Source organism: Oncorhynchus mykiss, chromosome 8 (assembly GCF_013265735.2).
Source record: "Oncorhynchus mykiss isolate Arlee chromosome 8, USDA_OmykA_1.1, whole genome shotgun sequence".
Classification (NCBI taxonomy): domain Eukaryota; kingdom Metazoa; phylum Chordata; class Actinopteri; order Salmoniformes; family Salmonidae; genus Oncorhynchus; species Oncorhynchus mykiss.
This window is the reverse complement of record NC_048572.1, coordinates 29,910,248-29,930,646: the sequence shown is the minus strand read 5'-3', so window position 1 is coordinate 29,930,646 and position 20,399 is coordinate 29,910,248. Positions and strand designations below refer to the sequence as shown.

Sequence of the window (20,399 nt, the reverse complement as noted above, 5' to 3'; positions counted from 1 at the left end):
TTGATTTATTTGTTTTTTGTTTTTGCGCCAACATTACCTAGCTAGTTTAATATCCAAGCAGGAAAAACAGCACCATATGATGGAGTAACTCTTTTAAGGAACTCCAAAGTTAAAGTCTCAAAGTAGTGGAAAGCCTGCAGGGGAAAGAACAAGACAAAAAACCTGCAGGGTAATTGGCAGAGAACCCTACGGTGCAGGGAGCAGCATGTTAAAACAGTTCACAACACACACATAGAACAAGCCAGTGGGCAAGTTGTGTAAGGTAAATTACAGTTTGAGGCAGCAAGAGCCACCATACTAATGGATGCACATGGAGTCATAGTGTAACGCTAACGAAACACAAGTACGACAAACCACAAGCGGAAGATACAGATCAACCACACGCAGCGAGTGGAGCACTCAAGAGGAGGGGCTGGCCATGTGGCCATGCTCCATGCTGCAAACAGCCAGGGAGTATACTTCCACGCAAGATATTACACGTGTGTCGCAGTCACAGGGTCGATATATAGGAGCGTACCCCAGCTGTGACATAGGTGTGCACAGGTGTACACGGGAGTGAGTCTGTAAATCCTCACTTCGGATGTATCCCTCCGCCAAGGAGTGATACCAATATATTGGAGTGATTCAATATATTGAAACATAACTACTGCTGGCCCACAGGAATAAGTGTTTTTTTATTTTTTTATTTTTTTTAAATGAAAGCTGTGTGGATATGGTGTGTGTGTGTTATCTGACATGTAGAGCATGGTACACTACCGGTCAAGTTTTAGAACACCTTCTCATTCAAGGGTTTTTCTATATTTTTACTATTTTCTACATTGTAGAATAATAGTGAAGACATCAACATTATGAAATTACACATATGGAATCATGTAGTAGCCAAAAAAGTTTTAAACAAATCAAAATATATTTTATATTTGAGATTCTTCAAACAGCCACTTTTGCCTTGATGACAGCTTTGCACACTCTTGGCATTCTCTCAACCAGCTTCACCTGGAATGCTTTTCCAACAGTCTTGAAGGAGTTCCCACATATGCTGAGCACTTGTTGGCTGCTTTTCCTTCACTCTGCAGTACAACTCATCCCAAACCATCTCAATTGGGTTGAGGTCGGGGGATTGTGGAGGCCAGGTCATCTGATGCAACACTCCATCTCTCTCCTTCTTATTAAAATAGCTCTTACTCAGCCCGGCGGTGTGTTGGGTCATTGTCCTGTTGAGAAACAAATGATAGTCCCACTACGCCTAAACCAAATGGGATGGCGTATCACTGCAGAATGCTGTGGTTGCCATGCTGGTTAAGTGTGCCTTGAATTCTAAATAAATCACTGAAAGTGTCACCAGCAAAGCAACCCCACACCATAGCACCTCCTCCATGCTTTACAGTGGGAAATACACATGCAGAGATCATCCGCTCACAAAGACTCAAAAATCTCCAATTTGGACTCCAGACCAAAGGACAGATTTCCACCGGTCTAATATACATTGCTTATGTTTTTTGGCCCAAGCAAATCTCTTCTTATTATTGGTGTCCTTTAGTAGTGGTTTCCTTGCAGCAATTTGACCATGAAGGCCTGATTCACACAGTCTCCTCTGAACAGTTGATGTTGAGATGTGTCTGTTACTTGAACTCTGTGATGCATTTCTTTGGGCTGCAATTTCTTAGTCCGGTAACTCGAATTAACTTATCCTCTGCAGCAGTGGTAACTCTGGGTCTTCCTTTCCTGTAGCAGTCCTGATGAGAGCCAGTTTCATCAGCGCTTGATGATTTCTGCGACAGCACTTGAAGAAACTTTCAAAGTTCTTGAAATGTTCCATTTTGACTAACCTTCATGTCTTAAAGTAATGATGAACTGTCGTTTCGCTTTGCTTATTTGAGCTGTTCTTGCCATAATTGGTCTCAACCCCACCCTGTGCAATTGGGTCCTGGACTTTATGACGGGCCGCCCCCAGGTGGTGAAGGTAGGAAACATCTCCACTTCGCTGATCCTCAACACTGGGGCCCCACAAGGGTGCGTGACTCTCTGTTCAACCACGACTGTGTGGCCATGCACTCATCCAGCTCAATCATCAAGTTTGCAGACGACACAATAGTAGTGGGCTTGATTACCAAAACGACGTGACAGTCTACAGGAAGGAGGTGAGAGCACTCGGATTGTGGTGTCAGGAAAACAACCTCTCACTCAACGTCAACAAAACAAAGGAGATTATGGTGGACTTCAGGAAACAGCAGAGGGAGCAACCCCCTATCCACAACGAAGGAACAGCAGTGGAGAAGGTGGAAAGTTTTAAGTTCCTAGGCGGACACATCATAGACAAACTGAAATGGTCTACTCACACAGACAGTGTGGTGAAGAAGGCGCAACAGCATCTCTTCAACCTCAGGAGGCTGAAGAAAATTGGCTTGTCACCCAAAACCCTGACAAACTTTTACAGATGCACAATTGAGAGCATCCTGTTGGGCTGTATCACAGCCTGGTACGGCAACTTCACCGCCCCTTAACCGCAAGGCTCTCCAGAGGGTGGTGCGGTCTGCACAACGCATCACTGGGGGCAAACTACCTGCCCTCCATGACACGTAGAGCACCTGATATCACAGGAAGGACCAAAAGATCATCAAGGACATCAACTACCCAAGCCACTGCCTGTTCACACCACTACCATCCAGAAGGCGAGGTCAGTACAGGTGCATCAAAGCTGGGACCGAGAGACTGAAAAACAGCTTCTATCTCAAGGCCATCAGACTGCTAAACAGCAATCACTAACTCAGAGTGGCTGCTGCCTCTGAGACCCAATCACTGGCCACTTCAATAAATGGATCACTAGTCACTTTATACAATGCATTCTAAATAATGCCACTTTAATAATGTTTACATATCTTACATTACTCATATCGCATGTATATACTGTATTTTATACCATCTATTGCACCTTGCCTATGCCGCTGGGCGATCTCTCATGTACATATTCTCATTCACCCCTTTTTAGATTTGTGTGTATTAGGTAGTTGTTGGGGAATTGTTAGATATTACTGCACTGTCGGAACTAGAAGCAGAAGCATTTCGCTACACTCGCATTAACATCTGCTAACCATGTGTATGTGACAAATCAAATTTTATTTGGTATTTAACAAATATGGCTATCTTCTGTATACCCCCCTACCTTGTCACAACACAACTGATTGGCTCAAACACATTCAGAAGGAAAGAAATTCCACAAGTTAACTTTTAAGAAGGCACACCGGTTAATTGAAATGCATTTCAATGCACCTCATGAAGCTGGTTGAGAGAATGCCAGTAGTGTGCAAAGCTGTCATCAAGGCAAAGGGTGGCTATTTGAAGAATCTCAAATATAAAATATATTTTCATTTGTTTAACACTTTTTTTACTACATGATTCCATATATGTTATTTCATAGTTTTGATGGCTTCACTATTATTCTATAATGTAGAAAATAGTAAAAATATAGAAAAACCCTTGAATGAGAAGGTGTTCTAAAACATTTGACCGGTAGTGTACGTGTTGTCTGACTTCCATGTGGTGTTGTTGTTACATTTAGACCGGTCGTCGGAGCTGGAGAGAGAGGTGCAGGAGCTGAGAGCCCAGCTGAGCAGGACATCTGTCCTCAGTGAGGTGGACGATCTCAGGAGGACTCTGGAGCTCAAAGACCGAGAGAGAACACAGCTGTGCAACCAGGTCGAGGTACGTGTGTATGTGCTCGCGCGCGTCGATATGTAGGTGTGTGTTATGCATGTCTGCCTGAGTGAGGTTGAATCAGATTGTCTTTGTGCCACAGCTTCTGTTTGCTGCAAATGCTCTCTTGATCTGGTTAAATGTGCCAAGTAAGACAACAGTCAGAGTAGAACATCAATCGTCTAGCTAGCTAACAGTCATTTTTCCGCCTCATAAAGCTGAGATCTGTCAGTTCACTGAGTGGAAATATCAAACGCTCCCCACTAAGCACAAAGATATAAACAACGTTGTAGTGGAAATATTTTTGACTTAATAAAGGTATAGAGGATATATTTCCACGTTTTTTTTAGTCTGTGCTATCTTCACTGAATCTCTCTCTCTTCGTCACCATCTCCCTACCCCAGGTGTTGTCGTCAGACCTGGCGAGGCGCGAGCAGCAACAGTTGAGGATGCTGGAGCAGTTGAAGGAGATCCAGGGCCGCTCGGAGGCGTGTGCTACCGAGAGGGCCCGGGCCCTGCTCAGGGCTGAGGAGGCTGAGGCCCGGCTCCAGGACAGCTCCACGAGGAGGGAGGAGCTGAAGACCAGAGCCCAGGAGGCAGTCAGACAGTGGAGGGCCAAGTGCAAGAGGATGGAGAGGGACATGGAGGAAATGAGGGGACAGGCCCAGCTGGATACGGAGAAAGCCAAACAGGTCTGTATTGAGACTGGGAGGTGACGGTGCATTGAAAGAGATGCATCGATGTAGGTTTTGTGGATGGCACTGTTTCTGATTAGAAGAGTGATCAAATGCACTCCTCAGTTACTCTTGTTTCTACATGGTGCTGGAGGAGATGGCCACCGTTTTACGGTCTCCTAACCTATTGTGCTATTATGTGTTTCTTTTCGCGATATTTGTACATTATTTTGTACATAATGCTTCTGCAACCATATCTTACGGAAGAAAATAGCTTCTGGATATCAGGACAGCGATCACTCAACTTGGATTAGACAAAGATTTCTTCAACAACAACAACAAGCAGGACTCACACGATATTCTCCAAACACCCCACAGGGCAGACATCCCAATTATCTGCAGAAGGAAGCGACGCAGAGGAAGAAGAGCCGGATGCCTCGTGCGGACCTGCAGAAGGCAACTAGGAAAGCTGCCGTTACCGTCAATATTACTTGCCAACGTGCAATCATTGGACAATAAACTAGACGAGGTACGATCACGAATATCCTACCAACGGGACATCAAAAACTGTAGAATCCTATGTTTCACGGAATCGTGGCTGAATGACGACATGGATATTTAGCTAGCGGGATACACGCTGCACCGGCAGGATAGAACAGCACACTCCGGTAAGACGAGAGGGGGGCGGTCTGTGCATATTTGTAAAAAACAGCTGGTGCACGAAATCTAAGGAAGTCTAGATTTTGCTCGCCTGAAGTAGAGTATATTGTGATAAACTGCAGGCCACGCTACTTGCATAGAGAGTTCTCAGCTATACTTTTTGTGGCTGTTTATTTACCACCACAGACCGCACTTAGTCAGCTGTATAAGGAAATAAGCAAACAGGAAACCACTCACCCAGAGGTGGCGCTCCTAGTGGCCAAAGACTTTAATGCAGGGAAACTTAAATCAGTTCTACCAAATCTCTATCAACATGATACATGTGCAACCAGAGGGAAAAACATTTGAGATCACCTGTACTCCACACACAGAGACGCGTACAAAGCTCTCCCTCGCCCTCCATTTGATATATCCGACCACAACTCTATCCTCCTGATTCCTGCTTACAAGCAAAAATTTAAGCAGGAAGCACCAGTGACTCGGTCTATAAAAAAATGGTCAGATAAAGCAGATGCTAAACTACAGGACTGCTTTGCTATCACAGACTGGAACATGTTCCAGGATCCTTCCGATGACATTGAGGAATACACCACATCAGTCACTGGCTTTATCAACAAGTGCATTGAGGACGTCGTCTCCACAGTGACTGTACGTACATACCCCAACCAGAAGCCATGGATTACTGCCGCTTTCAAGGTGCGGGACTCTAACCCGGAAGCTTACTAGAAATCCCGCTATGCCCTGCGATGAACCATCAAACAGGCAAAGCGTCAATACAGGGCTACGATTGAATCATACTACACCGGCTCCGATGCTCGTCGGATGTGGCAGGGCTTGCAAACTATTACAGACTACAAAGGGAAGCCGCGAGCTGCCCAGTGACACGAGCCTACCAGACGAGCTAAATCACTTCTATGCTCGCTTCGAGGCAAGCAACACTGAGGCATGCATGAGAGCATCAGCTGTTCCAGACGACTTTGTGATCACGCACTCCGTAGCTGACGTGAGTAAGACCTTTAAACAGGTCAACATACACAAGGCTGCGGGGCCAGACGGATTACCAGGACGTGTGCTCCGGGCATGTGCTGACCAACTGGCAGGTGTCTTCACTGACATTTTCAACATGTCCCTGATTGAGTTTGTAATACCAACATGCTTCAAGCAGACCACCATAGTCCCTGTGCCCAAGAACACAAAGGCAACCTGCCTAAATGACTACAGACCCGTAGCACTCACGTCCATATCCATGAAGTGTTTTGAAAGGCTGGTAATGACTCACATCAACACCATTTCCCAGAAACCCTAGACCCACTCCAATTTGCATACCGCCCAAACAGATCCACAGATGATGCAATCTCTATTGCACTCCACACTGCCCTTTCCCACCTGGACAAAATTAACACCTATGTGAGAATGCTGTTCATTGACTACAGCTCAGCGTTCTACACCATAGTACCCTCAAAGCTCATCACCAAGCTAAGGAACCTGGGACTAAACACCTCCCTGTGCAACTGGATTCTGGACTTCCTGACAGGCCGCCCCCCAGGTGATCCTCAACACTGGAGCTCCCCAGGGGTGCGTGCTCAGTCCCCTCCTGTACTCCCTGTTCACCCACGACTGCATGGCCAGGCACGACTCCAACACCATCATTAAGTTTGCTGACAACACAACAGTGGTAGGCCTGATCACAGACAACGACGAGACAGCCTATAAGGAGGAGGTCAGAGACCTGGCCGGGTGGTGCCAGAATAACAACCTATCCCTCAACGTAACCAAGACTGAGGAGATGATTGTGGACTACAGGAAAAGGAGCACCGAGCACGTCCCCATTCTCATTGACGGGGCTGTAGTGGAGCAGATTGAGAGCTTCAAATTCCTTGTTGTCCACATCAACAAACAACTAGATTGGTCCGAACACAACAAGACAGTCGTGAAGAGGGCACGACAAAGCCTATTCCCCCTCAGGAAACTAAAAAGATTTGGCATGGGTCCTGAGATCTTCAAAAGGTTCTACAGCCTGGTACGGCAATTGCTCGGCCTCCGACCACAAGACACTTCAGAGGGTAGTACGTACGGCCCAGTACATCACTGGGCCAAAGCTGCCTGCAATCCAGGACCTCTACACCAGGCGGTGTCAGAGGAAGGCCCTAAAAATTGTCAAAGACCCCAGCCACCTCAGTTATAGACTGTTCTCTCTACTACCGCATGGCAAGCGGTACCGAAGTGCCAAGTCTAGGACAAAAAGGCTTCTCAACAGTTTTTACCCCCAAGCAATAAGACTCCTGAACAGGTAACTAAATGGTTACCCGGACTATTTGCATTGTGTGCCCCCTCCCCCAAACCCTCTTTTACGCTGCTGCTACTCTCTGTTTATCTTATATGCATAGTCACTTTAACCATACATTCATGTACATACTACCTAAATTGGCCCGACCAACCAGTGCTCCCGCACATTGGCTAACCGGGCTATCTGCATTGTGTCCCACCACCAGCCAACCCCTCTTTTTACGCTTCTGCTACTCTCTGTTCATCATATATACATAGTCACTTTAACGATACCTACATGTACATACAACCTCAATAAGCCTGACTAACAGGTGTCTGTATATAGCCTTGCTACTCTTTTTTCAAATGTATTTTTGCTGTTTTATTTCTTTACTTACCTACACACACACACCTTTTTTTTCGCACCATTGGTTAGCATTTCACTGTAAGGTCTACCTGTTGTATTCGGCGCACGTGACAAATCAACTTTGATTTGATTACGCTTTCTAATAGCCAAAGAGCAGCTGCCAAAGTGTTTTTCGGACTCATACTGGCCTTATGAGGCTGAAGAACACAAGGCTCGTATACAGAGGTTTGGAAGCTCACACTGGCCTTATGAGGCTGAAGAACACAAGGCTTGTATACAGAGGTTTGGAAGATCATACTGGCCTTATGAGGCTGAAGAACACAAGGCTCGTATACAGAAGTTTGGAAGATCATACTGGCCTTATGAGGCTGAAGAACACAAGGCTCGTATACAGAGGTTTGGAAGCGGAAGCTGCTAGATCTACTGAGGCTGCTGGTATGGCTGGCTGGGCTCAGCTAAGTGATGAGCTGTAGTCAGTCAGCCAGGCGTTATTAGTGTGAATGTCACCACTCTGTTTTTTTTCTGCGCTATGAGTCACCTCAAAACTCTCTCCCCAGCAGCAGCTGACTGACTGACTGACTGACTCACACCTGGCTCGCTCTCTACGTGACTAGAATGAATACCCTGAATAATTTCTCCTCTTAATAAATTAGGAGGCAGAGAATGAAGTGCTCAATTAACTGATTAGGAGTGGCGCTCTGAGCTGGGAGAAAGCCTTGCAGACAGTCTCTCAGACAGCAGATTAGACAGTGGGGTGATTTGTAAGAGTTGGATCAGAGACGGAAAGGCGAACCAATCTTTCTTAAACAGACCGGGGCTAGGCCTATAGCCTTAATACAAATCTGAGCTGAGCGACAGCTTTTCACTATCTACGATGAAGCTGGTGTTTGCACTTTAAATACATTGTCCTCTTCACTTCTCCCCCTTCGTTTGTCTTACTCTCATCCCTCTCTTCCGCTCTTATTTTCCCCTCTCCTCCTTTTTCACCTCTCTCCTCCCTCTCCTCTCCCCCCAGGCGTGTAAGGAGAGAGAGCTGTCCCAGGCCCAGCTGAAAGCCTTCTCCCAGCAGACTGAAGGGGTGCGCAGGGAGCTAGCGGAGGTGCTGGGGCGTCTGGCTCGGAGCGAGGAAGAGGTGCTCCGTAAAGACGTGGAGCTGTCGGAGACTCGGGCACGTCACCTGGGCCTAGAGCAGGAAGTGAGGGAGGTGAGGGAGGCCTCCATAGCCCTGGAGGAGGAGGCCCAGCGGCAGTCTGTCCTGCAGGTTAGGCTGAGAGAAGAGAACCAGAGTCTGGAGGAGAGGGCTGAGGCCGTGGCCCGACGCAGCCAGAGAGACCAGGAGGTAGGCTACTTCATAGCAGAGTCTGAAAGGGAACCCTATTCCCTAATATACAGTTGAAGTCAGAAGTTTACATACACCTTAGCCAAATACATTTAAATTAACTTTTTTCACAATTCCTGACATTTAATCCCAGTAAATATGTTATGTTTTAGGTCAGTTAGGATCACCACTTTATTTTAAGAATGTGAAATGTCAGAATAATAGTAGAGACAATTATTTATTTCAGCTTTTATTTCTTTCATCACATTCCCAGTGGGTCAGAAGTTTACATACACTCAATTAGTATTTGGTAGCATTGCCTTTAAATTGTTTAACCTGGGTCAAATGTTTTGGGTAGCCTTCCACAAGCTTCCCACAATAAATTGGGTGAATTGTGGCCCATTCCTCCTGACAGAGCTGGTGTAACTGAGTCAGGTTTGTAGGCCTTTGTAGGCCAACTTTGGAAGTATGCTTGGGGTCATTGTCCATTTGGAAGACCCATTTCTGACCAAGCTTTAATTTCCTGACTGATGTTGCTTCAATATATCCACATAATTGTCCTACCTCATGATGCCATCTATTTTGTGAAGTGCACCAGTCCCTCCTGCAGCAAAGCACCCCCACAACATGATGCTGCCACCCCCGTGCTTCACAGTTGTGGTGGTGTTCTTCGGCTTGCAAGCCTCCCCCTTTTTCCTCCAAATATAACGATGGTCATTATGGCCAAACATTTATATTTTTGTTTCATCATACCAGAGGACATTTCTCCAAAAGGTACTGTCTTTGTCCCCATGTGAAGTTGCAAACGTAGTCTGGCTTTTTTATGGTGGTTTTGGAGCAGTGGCTTCTTCCTTGCTGAGCGGCCTTTCAGGTTATGTCGATATAGGACTCGTTTTACTGTGGATATAGATACTTTTGTACCTGTTTCCTCCAGCATCTTCACAAGGTCCTTTGCTGTTGTTCTGGTATTGATTTGCACTTTTCGCACCAAGGTACGTTCATCTCTAGGAGACAGAACGCGTCTCCTTCCTGAGCGTTATGACTGCTGCGTGGTCCCATGGTGTTTATACTTGCATACTATTGTTTGTACAAATGAACGTGGTACCTTCAGGCGTTTGGAAATTGCTCCCAAAGGATGAAACAGACTTGTGGAGGTCTACTATTTATTTTCTGAGGTCTTGGCTGATTTCTTTAGATTTTCCCATGATGTCAAGCAAAGAGGCACTGAGTTTGAAGGTAGGCCTTGAAGTACATCCACAGGTACACCTCCAATTGACTCAAATTATGTCAATTAGCCTATCAGAAGCTTGTAAAGCCATGACATCATTTTCTGGAATTTTCCGAGCTGCTTTGAAGGCACAGTCAAGTGCATGTAAACTTCTGACCCACTGGAATTGTGATACCGTGAATTATAAGTGAAATAATCTGTCTGTAAACAGTTGTTGGAAAACTTACTTGTGTCAGGCACAAATTAGATGTCCTAACCGACTTGCCAAAACTATAGTTGGTTAACAAGAAATTAGTGGAGTGGACTAGTTTTAATGACTCCAACCTAAGTGTATGTAAACCTCCGACTTCAACTGTATTGAACTGCTTTTGCCCAGGGTCTAGACATGAAAACTTTGGGCTTTGTATGAATTAATATATGAAATATGAATGAACTAAGCATAAAGTGACTTTCATTTCTAAGGAGTTACATAGCCTCCAGGCAGCCATGAAGGAGTTAACCTCCGCCCGTGCCCAGCTCACCACCCGTCTAGCTGAGGAGGCGGCGCTCAGGACGGAGCTCCAGAGGAGTGGGGCGGAGGGGGCAGTGCGGCTGGCCGCAGCCCAGGAGCTGAGGGCTTCCCTGGGGCAGCAGCTGGAGCTGGAGAGGGAGGTGCACCAGAGGGAGCTGGCCAGTCTCAGAGCCACTGTGCAGAACGGCAGGACCAAGCAGGATAGAGACATACAGGAGACACTACGACTCTGTATGAAAGAGAGGAATGAGATGGAGCATCACCTCAAGGAGATCAAGGTAGCCCGGGCTCGGTGATTTTAGCCCGGGGCTCGGTGATTTTAGCCCGGGGCTAGGTGATTTTAGCCCGGGGCTCGGTGATTTTAGCCCGGGGCTAAGTGAGTGTTCACACTTGCAAATTGTAAAGTGAGCTAGCACCAACCTTAACCCAAGGCTAGCTGCTCCTGCTCCGGAGCAGAGTTGGCACCGACTTTCCAGGGTTATCCCCAGAAACACGTTGCCAAAATAGCCAGTATGAAACGGTGTCAAGAACAGCCTAGAATGCTTTTACTGTTCAATCACAAAAGCGGCACATTCACTTAATTGATATATGCTCGTGATGTCTGCACGTTATTTTGATAAGTAAACTCATATCATTTTAATCCTTCCAACTAAAGCTACAAAGTCTACAGCTGGAACGGCAGCAAACGCTCCATTTTCCTCCGTTATAGCTTTGCTATTGACATTTAATTGCATGTTACCATGATAATAATATTGTCACATGATTCCACCTGGATCATGCACAGCATTCTCTGTACGGGGCGAGATTGATTTTCAAAAGCGAGCAAGGTTTATACAAACCGTCACTGTTAGAAATCAAATGCTAGACCAATGTCTGTTAGCCCAGGGCTTTGGAATACAAGTGTAAATCCTTGTATCCTCCAGGGTTAAAGCTTAGCCCAGGGTTAACAAATGCTTGTGTAAACACAGGCTAAGCTAGCCCAGGGCCGGTCTAACCTTGGGCTAAGAACAATGAAGTGTGAGAAGGCCTGTTAGAGTAGTCCTCACAGTTCCTGTATCGTATATTCTCCACTGCTTGTTATTATCTTTATAATAGCTGTGGATATTTTATCCCCTTGTAATTAATATTAATTAATTACAGGGGCTAAAATCTGTCGTTCTGCCCCTGAACAAGGCAGTTAAGCCACTGTTCCTAGGCCGTCATTGAAAATAAGAATTTGTTATTAACTGACTTGCCTAGTTAAATAAAGGTAAAATAAATATTTCTCCCTTGTAATTAACCTTGGTGGAACTTGATTCTTCAAAAAAATGTTTGAACAATGTCAAGGTAACCCAACAGTAAAGTTAGATCATTGTTATCTGGCATCGATCCCGATGAAGTGGAAGTGGGACTTTCTCAGGAAAATTCAGTTTTTCTTTAATGTCATTTCAATTTCCTCCTCTTTGCCTATCCATGCAGTCCCAGACCTCACACGCCCAGTGCTTTGAGCCCGGGTGAATCTATGACAATTAGGTTCCTACAGGCTAGAGGTGGATAGGAAGGCCTGAATATTTACCCTCTGCTTCGCCCCTTCCTTTCAGTGTGACTAGCTCATCAAGGCAGCTAGGCAAATAGGGGCTTGGACCCCCCTGAAATCCACACACACCTGAGTAGAAGCTGTTCAGGGTCCTGTTGGTTCCATACTTGGTGCATCGGTACCACTTGCCGTGCGGTGCCAGAGAGAACAGCCTATGACTTGGGTGGCTGGAGTCTTTCCCTTCCTTCTCTGAGCTCATGTTCACAATCCTCCATCTTCCTTCCTCACTTCCTAAAAACATGGAATAAAACCTCCAAGGTCGTTCCCCGCAGACCTTCTCCTGTGTTTTTTAAAAAGTTGGAGAGGGTTTGCAATTTTAACCCATTTTATTTATTATTTCATTTTTTGTAACACGTTTTGCGCATCCTCCCTGCAGGCGGATGCCGCGTCGGACAAGGAGCTGGTGAGGGCTCTGCGTGTGAAGCTGGACAGGATGAAGACTGAGTGTGACCGGATGACAGAGGAGCTGAGCGAAGGAGAGGAGCAACGCTCACACCTCCGCAGAAAATACCAGCTACTCAAGCAGGAGCTGGACGACAAGGTGAGCCCCAAATGGTTTTCCCCAAAGACTTAGATAGAAGACAGTAGGTAGCTGTTAACCACAGATCGAGGATCAGCTTAATGCTGGGCTTGAACAAACGCCTTCACAGCCTATATGACCACAGACAGTTTTACCTACAGTACTAAAGAAGATCATTGTATTTATCTAAGTAACTAAAGGCCTGCTTGCTCAGTATCCACTGAGTGGCCTAGTTTCTATTAACGTTACACACACAGACACTTTAAAATCTGGACCCCTACAAATCAGCTGGGCTAGGCAATCTGGACCCTCTCTTTCTAAAATTAGCAACCCCTATTACTAGCCTGTTCAACCTCTCTTTCGTATCGTCTGAGATCCCTAAAGATAGGAAAGCTGCTGCGGTCATCCCCCTCTTGAAAGGGGGAGACACTCTAGACCCAAACTGTTACAGACCTATATCTATCCTATTCTGCCTTTCTAAAGTCTTTGAAAGCCAAGTAAACAAACAGATCACCAACCATTTTGAATCCCACCGTACCTTCTCCGCTATGCAATCTGGTTTCAGAGCTGGTCATAGGTGCACCTCAGCCACGCTTAAGGTCCTAAACGATATCATAACCGCCAGCGATAAAAGACAATACTGTGCAGCCGTCTTCATCGACCTGGCCAAGGCTTTCGACTCGGTCAATCACCGTATTCTTATCGGCAGACTCTCAACAGCCTTGGTTTCTTGAAAGATTGCCTCACCTGGTTCACCAACTACTTCTCAGACAGAGTTCAGTGTGTCAAATCGGAGGGTCTGTTGTCCGGACCTCTGGCAGTCTCTATGGGGGTGCCACAGGGTTCAATTCCCGGGCCAACTCTTTTCTCTGTATACATCAATGATGTCGCTCTTGTTGCTGGTGATTCTCTGATCCACCTCTACGCAGACGACACCTTTCTGTATACTTCTGGCCCTTCTTTGGACACTGTGTTGACAAGATTCAATGCCATACAACACTCCTTCCGTGGCCTCCAACTGCTCTTAAATGCAAGTAAAACTAAATGCATGCTCTTCAACCGATCGCTGCCTGCATCCGCCCGCCCGTCTAGCATCACTACTCTGGACGGTTCTGACTTAGAATATGTGGACAACTACAAATACCTAGGTGTCTGGTTAGACTGTAAACTGTCCTTCCAGACTCACATTAAGCATCTCCAATCCAAAATTAAATCTAGAATCAGCTTCCTATTTCGCAACAAAGCATCTTTCACTTATGCTGCCAAACATACCCTCGTAAAACTGACTATCCTACCGATCCTTGACTTCGGCGATGTCATTTACAAAATAGCCTCCAACACTACTCAGCAAATTGGATGCAGTCTATCACAGTGCCATCTGTTTTTTGTCACCAAATTCTACCATATTCTACCCACCACTGCAACCTGTATGCTCTCGTTAGCTGGCCCTCACTTCATATTCGTTGCCAAACCCACTGGCTCCAGTTCATCTATAAGTCTTTGCTAGGTAAAGCCCTGCCTTATCTCAGCTCACTCGTCACCATAGCAGCACCCACCCGTAGCACACGCTCCAGCAAGTATATTTCACTGGTCATCCCCAAAGCCAACTCCCCCTTTGGCCGCCTTTCCTTCCAGTTCTCTGCTGACAATGACTGGAACGAATTGCAAAAATTACTGAAGCTGGAGTCTTATATGTCCCTCACTAACTTTAAGCATCAGCTGTCAGAGCAGCTTACCGATCATTGCACCTGTATGTACACAGCCCATCTGTAGATATCCTCATCCAACTACCTCATCCCCATATTGTTATTTTTTTTTTGCTCCTTTGCACCCCAGTATCTTTACTTGCACATTCATCTTCTGCAGATCTATCACTCCAGTGTTTAATTGCTAAATTGTCATTATTTTGCCACTATAGCCTATTTATTGCCTTACCTCCCTAATCTTACTACATTTGCACACACTGTGTATAGATTTTTCTATTGTGTTATTGACTGTACGTTTGTTTATCCCATGTGTAACTCTGTGTTGTTTGTTTGTGCCACACTGCTTTGCTTTATCTTGCCCAGGTCGCAGTTGCAAATGAGAACTTGTTCTCAACTAGCCTAGCTGTTTAAATAAAGGTGAAATAAAAAATAACTGATCCACACACAGCCTCCCTCTCCCCTGGCCGGTTAGTTTACATTGACATATTGATTAATGTATCTCCATAGAGACCCAGAGGATATTGACTCTGTATGGGGAGGTGGAGCTGACACTGGAACGTTTCAAGTGGAGAGTGAGGTCCGATGTTCGCGGTTGTCTCTGCCCAACCTGTCCATCCGTCCGACTGTTTTTCTCTGGGGTCTCTTCTGTTGTGATGTTGGAAATGGAAGCTTGGCCAAACTTTCATTATTGCATTGTCCTCCACATAGAGGAAGACCAAGCTGCAATAACCAGTTGTAATCTTGAGTCACCTCTCTCTCTGTCTCGCTCTCGCTCTCTCTCTCCTTCTTCCGGCCTCCAGGTGAAGTGCATGGTTCAGGGAGAGGAACGGAGGCGTGGGTCAGAGGAGGCTGTAGCGGCACTAGAGGACAGACTGTCTCGTCTGGACACTGAACAGGAGTCCATCCTCAGTTCTGTAGCAGAGGAGATAGATGCTGCCTGCAGAGCACTGTTCAAGGACTCCCAGGACAAACTTAAAGTAAACACACACCATCAACTATTCCCGATAGGCACACACTCATACACACCTGTACCTATTCCGTACTCACACCCCTACACACCCAAACGTGTTCCATACACACGTACTATTGCCTACTCATCCTTTGTTATTCCAAACACACACATTGACATTCTTCTTTATCCAATACATGCACTCCTACACACCCTTGCCTATTCCTCACACACACCCATACCTATTCCTCACACACACTTTAACACACCCATACCTATTCCTCACACACACCCATACCTATTCCTCACACACACTTTAACACACCCATACCTATTCCTCACACACACACCCATACCTATTCCTCACACACACCCATACCTATTCCTCACACACACTTTAAATCAAATCAAATGTATTTATATAGCCCTTCGTACATCAGCTGATATCTCAAAATGCTATACAGAAACCCAGCCTAAAACCCCAAACAGCAAGCAATGCAGGTGTAGAAGCACGGTGGCTAGGAAAAACTCCCTAGAAAGGCCAAAACCTAGGAAGAAACCTAGAGAGAAACCAGGCTATGTGGGGTGGCCAGTCCTCTTCTGGCTGTGCCGGGTGGAGATTATAACAGAACATGGCCAAGATGTTCAAATGTTCATAAATGACCAGCATGGTTGAATAATAATAAGGCAGAACAGTTTAAACTGGAGCAGCAGCTCGGCCAGGTGGACTGGGGACAGCAAGGAGTCATCATGTCAGGTAGTCCTGGGGCATGGTCCTAGGGCTCAGGTCCTCCGAGAGAGAGAAAGAAAGAGAGAAGGAGAGAATTAGAGAACGCACACTTAGATTCACACAGGACACCGAATAGGACAGGAGAAGTACTCCAGATATAACAAACTGACCCCAGCCCCCCCTACACATAAACTACTGCAGCATAAATACTGGAGGCTGAGACAGGAGGGGTCAGGAGACACTGTGGCCCCATCCGAGGACACCTCCGGACAGGGCCAAACAGGAAGGATATAACCCCACCCACTTTGCCAAAGCACAGCCCCCACACCACTAGAGGGATATCTTCAACCACCAACTTACCATCCTGAGACAAGGCTGAGTATAGCCCACAAAGACCTCCGCCACGGCACAACCCCAGGATGACCACATCAGTGAATCAACCCACTCGGGTGACGCACCCCCTCCAGGGACGGCATGAGAGAGCCCCAGTAAGCCAGTGACTCAGCCCCTGTAATAGTGTTAGAGGCAGTGAATCCCAGTGGAAAGAGGGGAACCGGCCAGGCAGAGACAGCAAGGGCGGTTCGTTGCTCCAGAGCCATTCCGTTCACCTTCCCACTCCTGGGCCAGACTACACTCAATCATATGACCCACTGAAGAGATGAGTCTTCAGTAGAGACTTAAAGGTTGAGACCGAGTTTGCGTCTCTGACATGGGTAGGCAGACCGTTCCATAAAAATGGAGCTCTATAGGAGAAAGCCCTGCCTCCAGCTGTTTGCTTAGAAATTCTAGGGACAATTAGGAGGCCTGCGTCTTTTGACCGTAGCGTACGTGTAGGTATGTACGGCAGGACCAAATCAGAGAGATAGGTAGGAGCAAGCCCATGTAATGCTTTGTAGGTTAGCAGTAAAACCTTGAAATCATCCCTTGCTTTGACAGGAAGCCAGTGTAGAGAGGCTAGCACTGGAGTAATATGATGAATTTTTTTGGTTCTAGTCAGGATTCTAGCAGCTGTATTTAGCACTAACTGAAGTTTATTTAGTGCTTTATCCGGGTAGCCGGAAAGTAGAGCATTGCAGTAGTCTAATCTAGAAGTGACAAAAGCATGGATTAATTTTTCTGCATCATTTTTGGACAGAAAGTTTCTGATTTTTGCAATGTTACGTAGATGGAAAAAAGCTGTCCTTGAAATGGTCTTGATATGTTCTTCAAAAGAGAGATCAGGGTCCAGAGTAACGCCGAGGTCCTTCACAGTTTTATTTGAGACGACTGTACAACCATTAAGATTAATTGTCAGATTCAACAGAAGATCTCTTTGTTTCTTGGGACCTAGAACAAGCATCTCTGTTTTGTCCGAGTTTGAAAGTAGAAAGTTTGCAGCCATCCACTTCCTTATGTCTGAAACACATGCTTCTAGCAAGGGCAATTTTGGGGCTTCACCATGTTTCATTGAAATGTACAGCTGTGTGTCATCCGCATAGCAGTGAAAGTTAACATTATGTTTTCGAATAACATCCCCAAGAGGTAAAATATATAGTGAAAACAATAGTGGTCCTAAAACGGAACCTTGAGGAACACCGAAATTTACAGTTGATTTGTCAGAGGACAAACCATTCACAGAGACAAACTGATATCTTTCCGACAGATAAGATCTAAACCAGGCCAGAACTTGTCCGTGTAGACCAATTTGGGTTTCCAATCTCTCCAAAAGAATGTGGTGATCGATGGTATCAAAAGCAGCACTAAGGTCTAGGAGCACGAGGACAGATGCAGAGCCTCGGTCCGATGCCATTAAAATGTCATTTACCACCTTCACAAGTGCCGTCTCAGTGCTATGATGGGGTCTAAAACCAGACTGAAGCATTTCGTATACATTGTTTGTCTTCAGGAAGGCAGTGAGTTGTTGCGCAACAGCCTTTTCTAAAATTTTTGAGAAGAATGGAAGATTCGATATAGGCCGATTAGTTTTTTATATTTTCTGGGTCAAGGTTTGGCTTTTTCAAGAGAGGCTTTATTACTGCCACTTTTAGTGAGTTTGGTACACATCCGGTGGATAGAGAGCCGTTTATTATGTTCAACATAGGAGGGCCAAGCACAGGAAGCAGCTCTTTCAGTAGTTTAGTTGGAATAGGGTCCAGTATGCAGCTTGAAGGTTTAGAGGCCATGATTATTTTCATCATTGTGTCAAGAGATATAGTACTAAAACACTTGCGCGTCTCTCTTGATCCTAGGTCCTGGCAGAGTTGTGCAGACTCAGGACAACTGAGCTTTGAAGGAATACGCAGATTTAAGGAGGAGTCCGTAATTTGCTTTCTAATAATCATAATCTTTTCCTCAAAGAAGTTCATGAATTTATCACTGCTAAAGTGAAAGTCATCCTCTCTTGGGGAATGCTGCTTTTTAGTTAGCTTTGCGACAGTATCAAAAAGGAATTTCGGATTGTTCTTATTTTCCTCAATTAAGTTAGAAAAATAGGATGATCGAGCAGCAGTAAGGGCTCTTCGGTACTGCACAGTACTGTCTTTCCAAGCTAGTCGGAAGACTTCCAGTTTGGTGTGCACCCATACCTATTCCTCTCACACACTTTAATACACCCATACCTATTCCTCACACACACTTTAACACAACCTTACCTTTTCCTCACACACACCCATACCTATTCCTCACACACACTCATACCTATTCCTCACACACACTTTAATACACCCATACCTATTCCTCACACACACCCATACCTATTCCTCACACACACTTTAATACACCCATACCTATTCCTCACACACACCCATACCTATTCCTCACACACACTTTAATACACCCATACCTATTCCTCACACACACTTTAACACAACCTTACCTATTCCTCACACACACCCATACCTATTCCTCACACACACTTTAACACAACCTTACCTATTTCTCGCACACACCCATTCCTATTCCTCACACACACTTTAACACCCATCACAAAAGCGGTACATTCACTTAATTGACATATGCTCGTGATGCCTGCACGTTATTTTGATAAGTAAACTCATACCATTTAATCCTTCCAACTAAAGCTACAAAGTCTACAGCTGGAACCGCAGCAAATGCTCAATTTTCCTCCGTTATCAAATCACATTTTGTCACATGCGCCGAATACAACAGGTGCAGACCTTACAGTGAAATGCTTACTTACAAGCCATTAACCAACAATGCAGTTTTAAGAACATTACCCCCCCCAAAAATAAAAGTAGCAAATAAATAAAGAGCAGCAGTAAAATAACAATAGTGGGGCTATATACAGGGGGTACCGGTACAGAGTCAATATGCAAGGGGCACCGATGTCACGGTAATTGAGGTAATATGTACATGTAGGTAGAGTTATTATAGTGACTATGCATAGATAATAACAGAGAAAAGCAGCAGTGTAAAAGGGGGGGGGGGGGCAATGCAAATAGTCTGGGTAGTCATTTGATTAGTGTTCAGGAGTCTTATGGCTTGGGGGTAGAAGCTGTTTAGAAACCTTTTGGATCTAGACTTGGCGCTCCGGTACCACTTGCCGTGCGATAGCTGAGAGAACAGGCTATGACTAGGGTGGCTGGAGTCTTTGACAATTTTTGGGCCTTCCTCTGACACTGCCTGGTATAGAGGTCCTAGATGGCAGGAAGCTTGGCCCCAGTGATGTAGTGGGACGTACGCACTACCCTCTGTAGTGCCTTGCGGTCGGAGGCCGAGCAGTTGCCATACCAGGCAGTGATGCAACCTGTCAGGATAATCTCTATGGTGCAGCTGTAGAACCTTTTGAGGATTTCAGGACCCATGCCAAATCTTTTCAGTCTCCAGAAGGGGAATAGGTTTTGTCGTGCCCTCTTCACGACTGTCTTGGTGTGATTGGACCTTGGACGGCAGATAGCCTAGTGGTTAGAGCGTTGGGCCAGTAACCGAAAGGTTGCTGGATTGAATCCCTGAGCTGACAAGGGAAAAAATCTGTTGTTCTGCCCCTGAACAAGGCAGTTAATCCACTGTTCCCCGGTAGGCTGTCATTGTAAATAAGAATTTGTTCTTCACTGACTTGCCTAGTTAAATAAATAAATGTTAGTTTGTTGGTGATGTGGACACCAAGGAACTTGAAGCTCTCAACCTGCTCCACCTCAGCCCAGTCAATGAGAATGGAGGCGTGCTCGGTCCTTCTTTTCCTGTAGTCCACAGTCATCTCCTTTGTC

At 45.7% G+C, this 20,399-nt stretch overlaps 1 protein-coding gene across 3 annotated transcripts in view; it reads left to right on the top strand.

Moving 5' to 3' along the window:
* LOC110529761 (centrosomal protein of 128 kDa) overlaps positions 1-20,399 on the top strand; it is a 47,777-nt gene that overhangs the window by 7,685 nt on the left and 19,693 nt on the right. For all 3 annotated transcript variants that reach the window (XM_021612269.2, XM_021612268.2, XM_021612267.2), the window contains exons 12-17: positions 3,557-3,699; positions 4,095-4,382; positions 8,672-8,995; positions 10,665-10,991; positions 12,666-12,830; positions 15,316-15,492. In XM_021612269.2, the coding sequence (XP_021467944.2) occupies positions 3,557-3,699; positions 4,095-4,382; positions 8,672-8,995; positions 10,665-10,991; positions 12,666-12,830; positions 15,316-15,492 (1,424 nt within the window). The remainder of the gene's footprint in view (positions 1-3,556; positions 3,700-4,094; positions 4,383-8,671; positions 8,996-10,664; positions 10,992-12,665; positions 12,831-15,315; positions 15,493-20,399) is intronic.